The 13,505-nt window shown below is 44.7% G+C and overlaps 1 protein-coding gene across 2 annotated transcripts in view; it reads right to left on the reverse strand.

Moving 5' to 3' along the window:
• The window catches only part of NAPRT (nicotinate phosphoribosyltransferase), a 367,006-nt gene that overhangs the window by 36,092 nt on the left and 317,409 nt on the right, over positions 1-13,505 (reverse strand). For both annotated transcript variants that reach the window (XR_013610448.1, XM_078686638.1), the window contains exon 12: positions 4,183-4,290. Coding sequence is in view for 1 of the 2 variants with exons in the window: in XM_078686638.1 (XP_078542764.1) it covers positions 4,183-4,290 (108 nt within the window). In the remaining variant the exon portion in view is untranslated. The remainder of the gene's footprint in view (positions 1-4,182; positions 4,291-13,505) is intronic.

Below are 13,505 nucleotides of genomic sequence, written 5' to 3' on the forward strand. Positions count from 1 at the left end.
GACCTTGTGGATAATTTGAAGATAAGGATCCTGCGGCTAAAAATTTAGATTTTCATAATTTTCTTATTTTAGATCATGTGATGCCAAACACCTACTTTAAATATTTATCCAGTAATTTTCAGACCCATTCCAGATTACAAAAATTTTGTTAATATATCCTTGTCAAGTACATACATTTTTCATCTAACCTTGCTTCTCTCTTTTCCTATGAACCCATCATATATACCCAGGAAGGAGCAAATCGATATCCCATTGCAATTCCAAAAATTAGAAGGAAAAAAATTCCTATACAAAATAGTGGTTGACAAAACAATATCAATTAAATTTAGTGATCGATAATGTATATATTTTTATACAAGAGCCAGACATTATGCGTTTTTCCAAGGCAGTGATCGAGAACTACAAGAATGTTGCAAGGAATCCAGATGATTTTAATGGGAGAGTTTGAAATCCAGCAAAACACTGAACTAAGATCTGAGACTCTTCGTATTATTACAATAAAAAAATCTACAATAGAAATGTAATTATTTGGTTATCTGGATATGCAAAAGGAGTTTTTAAAAAAAACGTATTAATTTTATGAAAACATATTTGGATTTATGGTCAGGAGAAGGTACTCAGACTACCCTTAATTGAGTCTGAACAAGCAGGCTTCTCCCTCAAGCATCGTAACCGATCTCATTAATTCCTTGCACTCCAGTTCTTCTTCAGGACAACCCAGAGGGAGACAGAGTTTGAGGGAAACAGTTCCATCTCTTCACTCCCATGTACTGGACAGACACTTAACGACACCGTAATCCACCAGTAATGAACCTCATCAGTGACTTCCATTCTGATACTTTCCCAATACAAGATGCAAAAACTTCCTGACCCCCTGGAGCTTTTGATCCCACCACTTCGGGTTTCTGCCAATCCAAGTGAAAGAGGTGGCAAACAAATGAGAATTAAATAAAGCCAACCAGGCTAGGATCTCATAACTAAACCTCAAAGATTTTAACCAATCAGTGACCATTTCAGTTTTATTTACTCCCACTAGCCCACATCCTAGGTGACTAGTAGAACTGCTTATGTGGTTACCCATGTGCACTCAAGAAACAAATATGTATCTCTGGAGCAGAAATGAAAGAAGCTTAAGACTTGTCCAGACCTACACACATTAGAATAAGCTCCAGCCAATACGTCCAAAAGGTGGAGCTAAGTAACCCCAGCATCCCCAACTGCTCAATAGAACAGCAAGGGTGAGCCACCCATGCACTACCATCGCAGAAGGCATGCCAACTTTGAAGTAATCTTCAATGCTTGCCTATCCTCTTTACCACAACAGAATGGATGCATCAAAAGAACACTCCATCATGAAGTGCTCCCATGCTGGGCTTTGCCAACTCTCTGCCTCATCTACAGTGCACTGTAGATGCACAGCCTTGGCTAACTGAACCTCATGTGCAGTATAAAATAATTAGGAACAGATCGCTTCCCTTGCAGGATTTATTTCTCCAAAACCTCCTTCACATTTGACTTGAGGAAGAGGTCTTGATTGTGGGGATGCTTTAACAACAAACCTAATACAAACCAGCCTACCTAACAGCTAATACAGCTACTATGGATCACTTCCCCGTCATATGCCCTCAGACTCTATCAGACTTATTGACCCGTGTCAAATCCGGCTCCCCTAACGACTGCTGCCCCCCTCATATCCTGAGGAACGCCATCTCCGTCCTACCACATAGCATGCTACCCTGCGCCTTTAAGAACGCAATAGTGGTTCCTTTATTAAAGAACCCGGGGGCTGACCCCCTGAATCCTTCTAATTACCGGCCCATTTCTCTCCTCCCCTTCCTGGACAAAATCCTAGAGCCTCATGTTGCTAGGTGCCTATCCAATTTTATCAAACAGTTAGAACACCTAGAGTCGCGCCAAGCTGGTTTTCGGCCCGCTCACTCGACTGAGTCAGTAATCCTCGCGGTACTGGACACTTTGAGAGCAAATGCAGACAAGGGCGCCTCTCAGGCCTTGGTGCTCTTGGACCTGTCGGCTGCCTTCGACACGGTCGACGATAAAATTCTGATGCACCACGTCGAACAGGCTGGAATACGGGGTTCCACCTACAACTGGATCAAGTCCTTTCTTGAAGGCCGAACCCAAGCAGCAAGCAGTATGACTCTCCCCTTTTACTGCCCCGAAGATCGCCACCACATGCGGGGTCCCACAGGGCTCGTCCCTATCTCCACACTTGTTTAATCTTTACCTCCTGCCCCTGATCCACTCCTTAAAAGACAGGAAGGTAACTACCTTCAACTATGCTGACGATATTCAGCTTGTCTTCACCTTGGACAACTCTCCAGACTCTGTCCATGAATTTCAAGCCACTATGCTCCACATCCAGCGCTGGATGGACCTTAACCACCTTAACCCGGGCACGACTGAACTAGTCCTGCCACGGAAGAGCGAGATTTCCTGGGGCCCACACTATTGGCCGGTGGAATTAGGATCCCCCCCCACTCCCTCCCCCTCCGTGAAAAGCCTTGGCGTCACCAAAATGCAGATCTCTCGCTCAGAGGACAATAGGGGCAGTGGTCTCTACCTGTTTTTCCAACTGATCAAAATCAGGAAGATTGCCCACCTGCTGACCCACTCAGCCCTCATACAGGTTGTGATAGCCCTAGTACGCTCTCGTCTCGACTTCTCCAATTCCATCTACCTCGGCCTACCACTGTTCTTACTCAAATGTCTCCAAATGGTACAGAACCAGACTGCAAGACTAATCCACAAACATCCTAGACTGCAATCTGCCAGACCTTTGCTATCCAAACTTCACTGGCTACCTATTGCCCAACGCGCAGCTTTGAAGAGAGGGTGCAACATTTTTAAGGCCTTGCACAGCAGGAGCCCCAAATTCATCAGCTGCATGACTGTAAGGCATGCCCCACTTTGCAATTTGCGGTCAGCCCATCTTCAGCTACTGACTACCCCTGCCTTTAAGCTCAAACGCCAGGGAGGGTGTAGATTTTCCTATCTTGCCCCTAAATTCTGGAACTCCCTACCACTAGCGATCTGGATGTGTGACAATCTGTTGGGGTTCAGAAAGGCGCTTAAGACCTGGATGTTTGAGCAAGCCCATGTGTAATCTGCCTCCGTCTTGACACTGCCCAAGATCAGCGCCATGAAACCTCCTGGTGACCGTGCGCTTTATAAATTTCTGTTCACATAACAGTCTAGTTCCTTCTTTCCTCCCCAAGAAACTGTAGAACCTGTGGAATAGCACAATCAAGGAACAATGAATGTGTGAGTACCATCACCTTGGTCTGAGGTGTTTGTAAAGCAGCATGAGTGTAATATAAATGCCCTTCAAACCAGGGGTCTGACAAAGTTGCTAAAGACTGCCAGAAACAGAATTCTGCTAAGTAGAAGTTCTTTTCTGCTTGACCACAGATAGAAGACTCTTGGACCTAGGGATCATGGGTGTGCAGAAGGGCTCTACTAGTGACCATATTTTCGAACAGGGTTTCACACTAGAGGGTTGCTATTCATGGAATTTGGGAATTCACAAATATAGTTCAAGGCAATTTATGAACGGTTTCCTCCATTTGAGATCCGGATTAATTGTAAAACACACAATACAATATGTAATACAGAAGAATACCACTATTTATTCCACTTCCTCCAGGAGTCACATACTACAAACTTAATACTTGCACCAACAAAGGGAAACACCGCAACAACATAAATGCAGCCTACAAAATAACTTTGGTTGTCCATTCCCCATCATAAGGTTGGCTGGTAATCCCTCTCCTGTACGATGAGTAGCACTAACAGTCTAAAGATACCACTTCAAGAGCACTGGGTCCCAAAGCTCACGCATGCACAGAAGACCATGGAGAGAGGAAGGAGCTGCACAATCTCAAGTAAAATATGTCACAAGGGATTTTATTTCCACTTTAGTCTGACCTAACTTAAATCCAAAGCAATAGAAACAGGAAGATAAGTTGTTGCAAAGTAAGTAAAGCAGAGTGAATGTATTCTGGGGATGAACTAGCTTGTTCTGTATTTTCTTGAGGATGTATTTCGGGATCATGGTATGCAGTGTGGAAAGTGTGTTAGTGGACCAACTGAGGATGGCTTCAAGGATTCCCAGCTTGAAGATTTTGGTGTTAATTAACCAACAACTACAAAGGTGGCATTTACCTTGTATGGCTTGGAGTTATGCAGCTTCCTGTGTTCAGCGGGAAGCATGTTTAGAGAATGTTGAGCATGAGCTTTTATGTCAGAGATACATGGGAGAGGTTGACATATCTGCAAGAAAGAATAAAAGAATAATTGGGTAGGCAAAGAATGTGAGCATGACAATAGAGGCAAATACCAGCTTGTAAGTTCCATTTTATATACAGTTAGGCTTGTTTCACACAATTCTCATTGAGTTCGATTCACCATGTTCCTGAATAGGAACACTGTTACTTTCTCCTGCACTGTATGTTGAATGTTTTCTGGGATGAAAGATTCAAGATTTCTTGTGTCGGCATTTAACAACCATTAACAAGTGCAATAGGTTTAGCATTGCCAGTGTGTTATGTGTTTGTGTTATGCACCTGTGTCTGGCTAAGGAACACCAGTGGGCATTTTGGACTTACTCAATGTGGGAATCAGGAAGTGCATGCTGTTGTGTTTCAGTGGTTGTGCTGCAGTTATAATTGTAAATGTGTAATGCTAGTTTTGTAAGTGGTTCTGCAGGAAATGGAGTTCTATGGTGGTGCTTGCTGTGGGCACAGCAGGGTCGGGAGGATGGCACCAACAAAAGAACAAAACTTTTCTTACATTTTTTTTTATTTAGCCGCACACACAGACACACACAAATAGCATAGGGTACTTATTTTTCCCTGGACAACAGACATGAAATCTTTTCATGGTCCCATATACACGTCATTATAAAGTGGTGGCCAATCACAAAAATCAAATAATGCAAGTACTTTGTCTACCTTTCAAGAATATTAAAAGGCAGGGCATTCTGCTACCATTGTATTCTGTTCACAGCAACTCAAAAAGACATTGTGAAGTTACTATAAGCTTGATCATGACTGACAAGATAGGGCTGTCTGAGAAAGAATTGGGCTTTTCGTGGAGAACAACGTTGACTCAAAACTGCCATCTCAGTACTGGCCAATGCAATCAAGAAAAATGGCAAGGTTATTAGGAAGGCCGAAAAGACGGGGGAGTGGGCCTTAGAGAACCACAAGCAGATAAGGTTGCTCTTCCAGAAGCTTTGCGGCCCAGATATGGTTTAATTGAGTAAACTGTTGAAAATACTGAGTCAACAGTATCACATGTGAGGGAGAGTACTATGCTATGGATAGCTGCAGTGTTAATCACCGGTCTTGTGCCATGGAGTCTGCCCATGTTTGGGATTGCCTCTGGCTGCCATTCAGCATGATGTACCTGCTGGCTCACTGCTGAGAAGCCAGTCGACCAGTGGTGTGGCTGCGGCTGTGCTTTTCCCTCTGTAGCCTTGTACTCTGTGTTTGAGTAATGTAAGCCGGGTAGATAGGCACCTAAGCGGCGGGACCTTGCAATCCCCATTTGGCCATGGACAGACTAGTCCTCTAAGGATACAACACAGCTGTTCTCATCCTTCACTGAGAGCGCAGTGACCAGGTGTGCTCCAGACAGTGGAGTACAGTGAGGTGGATCAAGGAGGAGCTGTGTTATTCTGTGCCTTGCTATCTAGCGAACACACCCCAGTGTGATCACCTTGTCCTGGGTGACTTTGTCCTAGATTGCAGTGGTTTGTTTTCTGTTTGTTGGAATTTTGGGGAAGCTGGTGAGGTTCACATGCACACACGGGCATACACATGCACAAAGTGATGTGTGTAGTTTAGCAGTTAGGAATAGGGTTGGGAATGAGGGTTGTACAACTACAAGCATGTTGCACAAAAGGGCTAGCTGAAATACACATAGTATCAACAATACAGTCGGAGTAGTGCTGCCTTAACTCAGGAGCTCTGCTTGTACACCTGAAATGTCAAGGGGATCAACAAATTTACCAAAACTAGGAAGGTCGTTGCACATCTAGATAAGCACAAACAGACTATAACCATGCTTCAGGAAGAAAAAGTTACTTACCTCTGGAAATGCACTTTCTGGAATGTACTGTAGCCGCAGGTACCTTGCCAGACACTAGACTGCATCTGGAAAATGTTCTGTAAAGCGCCTGCGCGCAAACAGACGGTACACTACCTTCACCTAGGACATGACGACAGAGCGGCATTTAGACACCATGTCATTTTAGTCAGACACTGAGCGTGACTGACAAATGATATATGCGGACAGTGTGTGAGCCATAACTTGAAACCTTAATACTTGCAAAGCGTTCACTGCACAGAATGGTGGGCGTGGGAAGAGGCATCTGGATTGTGGAATGTAAGCAACTTATTGTTCTGATGGGTAGGTCTAATCTGATTCTTTAACTTGTAAATCAATACAAAGGCAATGCTACATCAAGGAGGTGGGTGTCTGGAGTGGACTTTGCACCGCAAAGTCCTGTGGGATTAAGTTTACAAAACGAACCTACCTATGGACCGGAGAGTCGATACAGTAGGTGAAATTATGGACCGGAGCTCACATGGTGGTTGGGCTGATTTCCAAGACAAGAACAATTTGAGCCAGGGCTGTTGAAGAGGCCTTCATCCTGGTGGAATGAGTCAGATGGCTTTCAGAAGGATCCTTACTGACCAAAACCTAAAGCCTTATGAAGGGACAATCCATCACAATACACTCAGTTTTCCCACCAGCAAACTCAACAAAGACCTGACCGGCCACTCAGTACTCTATGTAGAAACTAAGGGCCACCCTAAGGATTGAAGATGTAAATTTGGGGCGCGGGACTGATAATACCTGTAACGCTATAACATGATGTACAGAAGTACTAGCAATGAGAAAAATACACTTCACATGCAAGGGCATCGTGGTTCACCTGTGCAGAGGTTCGAAGGGAGCACACACCAGAAATTTAAGGACAAAATTCATACCCAATTGTGCTATAATAAAGAGTTTTGGTGGAAAAATACGTTCAAGATCTTTCAGAAAAAGGCATCACGATGGGCAACTTCAAAGGGGCTGCCCAAATGAGCAAAGAAAGGCTAAAAGGGCCAATAAGTAGCTTTTAACAGGACCTACAGCAAACCCTTACTGGGAGAAAGATAAAACAGACGGCTTAGTCTTAAACGGTCATACTTCCTTCCCTTGCCCCATTTGACAAATTTAGGTCAATGGCCGGAATAAATGGCTTTGTGAATGGCGAACAGCCAAAATGACATCCACCAACTCCAATTGAAGATCGAAGCTCAGTTGATGATGCTCAATCTCGATACATAGAATTGTAACTTGTGGAGATCTGTATACTGGGACAACAGATTCTTCAGAAGAGGCAGTTAAAACGGAGGCCATATGCTGAAACCCATGAGCTCTGTGTATCGGACCCTCTGAGCACAGTCTGGGAACATCAGAATGAGCGAAGCCTGATCTCACCCAACATTCTTCAGGACCCACAGGATCAGCATCAAAGTAAGAAAAATGTCAAGTTTGAGCCTCACTAATAGGGGATACATATCCTAGGAATGCTTGAGAAAGAAATCCAGTGTAGAGGTGGCAAAAAGATTTACTAGGGGCTCACCCCACAGGGGCAAAATGCTTTGTGGCAGATGCCAGCAGTGACAAATAAGATGATGCCCGCTGAATTAATTCACTGTGATGTTGAAGTAATCTGCTAGGTGACTGTCCGCCATAGAGATCCTATACAGTTCAACCACTACCTTAGTATCACTTGATCCCACTACGTCTTGCTTGTTGGAGTACCACATGGTGGTTGTGTTGACTGTTGGGACTTGGACTGATATGCCCCTAATGAAAGCCAGAAGGCGCGCGACTTTGAAAGACTGACAAGATGGCGCTGCTCCATCGGTGATCAAAGACTACTGAACCCTCATCACCCAGATGCCACTTCAAGCCCTGAGATGACAATGCAAGTTCAGACTAGGGTAGGTAGAATAGTATTACACATGCTGGGTGGGCATCTGTCATCCATCACCACAAATGTTCAGCTACATGTTCTGAAATGTAGTAGTGTGAAAGGCACACCCACACACTGCCATTGAAGGCAGAGCTCACACATGAAAAGGCACCAGCATGAGGCAGGAGTCCAAGAAGCGTCAACACGATCAGCGACATGAATAGTGCACAAAATCAGGGACAGACAACTGCACACTCCTGAAACATCTAGGTCACAGCCTGAATGTCCTTGATTTGTTTTTTGCAAGAATAGAAATATCTTTGCAGGCGCTGTATCAAACATAGCCCCAGAAAGGGAATGCTCTGCACAGGCTGAAGGTGGAAGTTTCTCTTCTTGACTGAGAACCCCTTGGTATACGGCATCAAAACCTGCAGGGGATCTGAACCTAGCTGAGACAAGCATGCTTTCAGAAGCCAAGTATCAAGGTGTTTCACTTACCTGTGAAAATGGACTGCAACCACTAACATGATCTTTGTAAACACCCAAGGGGCTGAGGTTAAGGCCGAAAGGGAGGGATAATTTAAAATAGATTTACCCCACCACAAAGCAAAGGTCCACAAGTGGGACCTATTATTTCTCACAGAAACCTGGATTAAAGACTCATCCAAGCCGGACATTCATCTGGCCATTCCCCCTGGCTACCGATTTTTAGGTATTAATCGAGAGAGCTCTAAAACTGGTGGGGGCCTTGCGGTAATTGCGAAATCCCACTTTATACTTAGCAGTACAAAAATTGCTAATACTGGCCTCATAGAAGCCATGTATCTTACGATTAAGGACTCCGCTTGCATCATCTTTTCTGGTATCTTGGTATACAATCCTCCCTCTGCCACTGCAGCTTCTCTTAAGGCCTTGACGCACTTAATTGCGGATTTCTCACTTAAACACTCCCACTTCACAGTGTTGGGAGATTTTAATCTCCATATTGATAATCCTTCTTGTGTTCAAGCATCCTTATTTCTGGAAACCCTACAGGGACTTACCCTGTCCCAATTAGTCAAAGGCCCCACCCACAAAGCAGGTCACACACTTGATCTCATTTTCACAAACCATCCTGGTATTTCTACCCTTCCTACCGTCCCCCTTACCTGGTCAGATCATTTTCTTCTTCCCTTTGTGATTACCATTCCACCCCTTCCACCTCCCTCCTCCCTCAACAGAGACAGCGGTCGCAAATGGACCAATGTCACCTGTGAGTCCATTGACTCCTGTTTTCAGTTTCATTTTAATCAGGCGGAAGATCTTGACAAGGAAACGGTCAGATATAATGCCGCCCTTACCTCTGCTCTGGATTCCATTGCCCCTCTTGTCCCTCTGGCATCCTCCAGATCTCGCCCCTCTGCTCCTTGGTTTTCCCCCATGTTGCGGGAAGAAAAGAGTAAGTGCAAGCAGATGGAACGCAAATGGCGCCAGGACTACGACCCATTGGCCAAATTGGCCTATAAATCTGCCCTAAATAAATTTCAAAAACTTAAACGCTCTGCTATGAGAGCTTATTTTTCTAATCTCATCCATCGGGCGCAGAATTCCTCCAAAACTCTCTTCACTATTGTGAAAGATTTTCTGAACCCTCCTGCCATGAAAACCCAATGCGTCCCCACTCAAGACCTGTGCAATGGACTTTCTGACTTCTTTCAAGATAAAATCGTCAAACTTTCTTCTTCCTTTGACTCTGTTTCTCCCAACTCACCATCTGTTGTTCTACAGCCCTCTCATTGCTTTTTTAACTCTTTCTGTGAACTTACTCACGATTCTGCCCTGTCGCTACTCTATAAAGTCAAGTCTGGCTCGCCTTTAGACCCAGTCCCTGCTAAGGTAATGGGCAATCTTGCCCCTGTTTTAATTAATCCTCTCCTCTCCATCTGGAATTCTTCTTTGACCCAAGGCCAATTTCCCTCAGTTTGGAAACATGCTAGGCTACTTCCTATTCTGAAGAAACCTGATGCTGACCCCTCACAATTTTGCAACTATCGTCCCATTTCGCTTCTCCCTAAACCTGCCAAGGTGCTGGAGAAAGTGGTTCAGAAACAACTGGCTCAGTACCTAGATATAAATAAGCTGCTGCATGACTCGCAGTCCGGCTTTAGAACCGGCTACAGCACCGAGACTGCGCTGTTGGAAGTGTCCGAGATTATCAGGGAATCAGTGGATAGGGGCGAGGAGGCCATGTTGGTTCTCCTCGACCTATCCGCTGCATTTGACACTGTATCCCATGGTATTCTCACAGCCCGGCTTCAACAGCTGGGGATTGGTGGCAATGCCTTGGCATGGATCAAATCCTTTCTGGCCAGTCGGTCCCAAAGGGTACTACTGCACCCATTTGAATCAGAAGATAAACCCCTCTTGTGCGGTGTGCCTCAGGGCTCCGCCTTGAGCCCTCTATTGTTTAATGTTTATCTGGCCCCGCTTGCCAAGGTAGTTGAGTCATGGGGTGTTAGCGTGGTCTCTTATGCTGATGATACTCAGCTTGTGTTTTCATTTAGAGACCACTCTGACTCCCTCTTCTCTAACTTTCGAAACTGCCTTGGCAACATTTGCTCATGGATGGCTGCTAATCATCTTGCCTTAAACACTGACAAAACTGAGGTCCTCTTTTTTAGTCAGAAATGTACTCCCCCCGCAACTTTATGGTGGCCTACCGTCCTCAATCCTCCTCCCATACCAGCGAAGTCTGCTCGTAACCTTGGTTTTGTATTTGACAACACCTTGTCCGGTAAAACCCAGGTCAATAAAGTTACAGCGGCCTGCTTTAATAAGCTGCGTATGATCAGGAAGATTTTTCCCTTCCTCCCCCAGATTTCCCGTAAAACGGTGGTCCAAGCACTTATTACGGCACATCTTGATTATGCCAATAGCCTATATGCCGGTGCCCCCCAATATCTTATAGACCGACTACAAATCATTCAGAACGCGGCAGCAAGGCTCATTGGAAACATTCCTGCCCGCAACTCGGTCAGAGCATACCGAGACGAGCTACATTGGCTTCCCATTGCCCGTCGCATTGACTTCAAAGTTCTGGTCCTTGCCTTTCGGGCAATTAATGGAACCGGCCCGGTCTATCTGAGAAAAAGGCTCAAATTATCATCCTCAGTAAGACACCTGAGATCTAACAGCTTACGTCTGCTGAACGTCCCCAGATTCAGGCTCTCCCGAAGTGGCGGCAGAACCTTCACCGTCACAGCCGCCAAGCTCTGGAATAGCCTTCCTCTAGATCTTAGGTTTATCGAGTCTGAGCAAGTCTTCCGTCGCAAATTAAAAACCTGGCTGTTTACCAAACGCTAATTATATACCTGTAGCCCTTGGTTTGCCATTCGGCTGGACATGTACCGGGCTTTCTTCTCGTGTGATTACATGTAATCTTAGCGCCGGGACACCCCCGCTGGAGGTAGCCGCGCGCTCTATAAGCTTCATAAAATAAATAAATAAATAAAAGGGCACATGAAAGTACCTGACTTGCAAGACTAAGGACACCATCCATTGATGAAGCTAGGAGTTGGCCATGAAAATTCGACTGGGTCTGTGTTTTTTTTTTTTTTAGACCTTACACCGCACACACCACAGGGCTCTGTTCACGGGAAATTCACAGGAGATACCTAGTCGCAGCTAAATGGCTTCCCCTTTGGGGTCTACTGGGATGCTCTGGGGAAGGAAGTCTTTGCACGGACCGCGCTGGGTGGGGAGGGTTCCCCCTCCCTTTTGGAATTGTTAAGAAGTCCTGAGAGGCTCAGCTGGCTACCGGGGCCTATTGCCTACTGTTGTTCTCATGCTGTATAATATCTTGTCATTGCTGTACCAATTCTGTTTATGACTCGCACCGTTTCTTATATGACTGAAAATGTTCATTAAAATACTTTTCTTTTTTCCTTTAAAAGAATACAAAAACACCATCCAGTCTTTAGGGTTTAAGGCCAACAGGGCATGGGTCACTATAATCATGTTTTAGCTTCTCCTTCCTGAAAATGCGTTAAAGCATCTGAGGCGAAAAATTTTCTGGCTGGCATTGGCTGTGGCCAAACGTAACCTGGTCAGATGCAGGGGAGCCAGGTTTACCAAGGGTTTAGGACTGGTAGACAGTTTGTTCCGCCAACTAGCACCAGTCTAGATCCATCTATTATAATAGAGGCTGTCTGAAGAAATGGGAAAAGATCTGGGGGCAGTGGAAAACCTAGAGAGGATTGTAACAAGAACCTGAAGCACATGGGTAAGGTAGAGTGTTACTGGTTGGAACAGCTCCGATAAAAGAAAAGAAAGTGTAAACGACTTGGTCGGATTATATGTAAACTGACGACATTGCTGATGTACTGCTATTCGGTTTGCAATAAAAAGATTTCACCCCAAAAAAAATCTGCTTCAGCTCCAATCCTTCCTGGGGACCAGGAAGCATAAGGAACAGTACCGCCCACGCCGCTCTCCCACCTCAGACATCTTGGTTGCACCCTTGACAAGCAAGGTCTGAACGTCACTAGAGAATATCGACATGGTCCACTGATGTTTGGGCAAAATACTAAGGATAATCAATACACTCACCATCTAAAATGTAAGGTCCTCAGGTGTTGTCCAATAGTTAATACACATTGATGTACGTGAAAACTATATGAATAGGAATAGGAATAGGAAGATGCATTGGGAGAGTGCTCCATATATATGCCAGCGAACGCTGTCCAAGGACGTGTGTGAGCAAGCATATACGTAGAGCACTCTTCTGCTCCAACTTTCTATCCAGATATTTGTCACTTTCATTAATGGTGAAAAACACATGAAGATCTTACATTTAGCTCACGTATTATCATTATGTTAAAGATTGGATGCTGGAATACCTAGCAATAGGACTAGAACTGAGGAAGTAGATGGGAAATTGATCCAAAGACAAAAAACATTTTGGTTGCTATACGTGTTAAGTTGTGACATGCGTTTACAATATTAAGAATGTTGTGAGTAAAGTACACAAAGACTAAAACAAGGCATTGAAATTTGACTCGCCTGAAGTGCTTGGGGGAAACTGGTCATGTTTGTAATTTGTTCCATTAGAGGTGTTTTGTGGTGGCATTATTCCGTTTTTGAGCACCCTTCTGTGTGAATGCTACTGCTGAACACTCTATTGGTACTAGGTTGTGTGCGTCATACATTACCAAGCCACCTCTGCACTTTACTGATGTTGGGGCAAACACAAGGAAAACGTGGGGATGAGCAGTCAAGAATGGGAGTGCATAATCAAACTGAATAATCTCAAGGACCCACTGATCCAAAGTAATAGCATAACAGCTAGAGAGAAATTACTGAATTTGAAGCACTGCAGTGCTGAATCCTCCTTTTCCCCATACTGCCTGGCCCCAGCAAAAGGTATATCAATTAGAGAAGCTTATATCCCTGGATAACCAGGTGGCACAAATCCAAGTGTGATTTCGGGCAGTAACTTTGGTGCCTATAGCCCGGATCACATCGTTTGTAG

The sequence above is a fragment of the Lissotriton helveticus genome, chromosome 4_1 (assembly GCF_964261635.1).
Source record: "Lissotriton helveticus chromosome 4_1, aLisHel1.1, whole genome shotgun sequence".
NCBI classification, from domain to species: domain Eukaryota; kingdom Metazoa; phylum Chordata; class Amphibia; order Caudata; family Salamandridae; genus Lissotriton; species Lissotriton helveticus.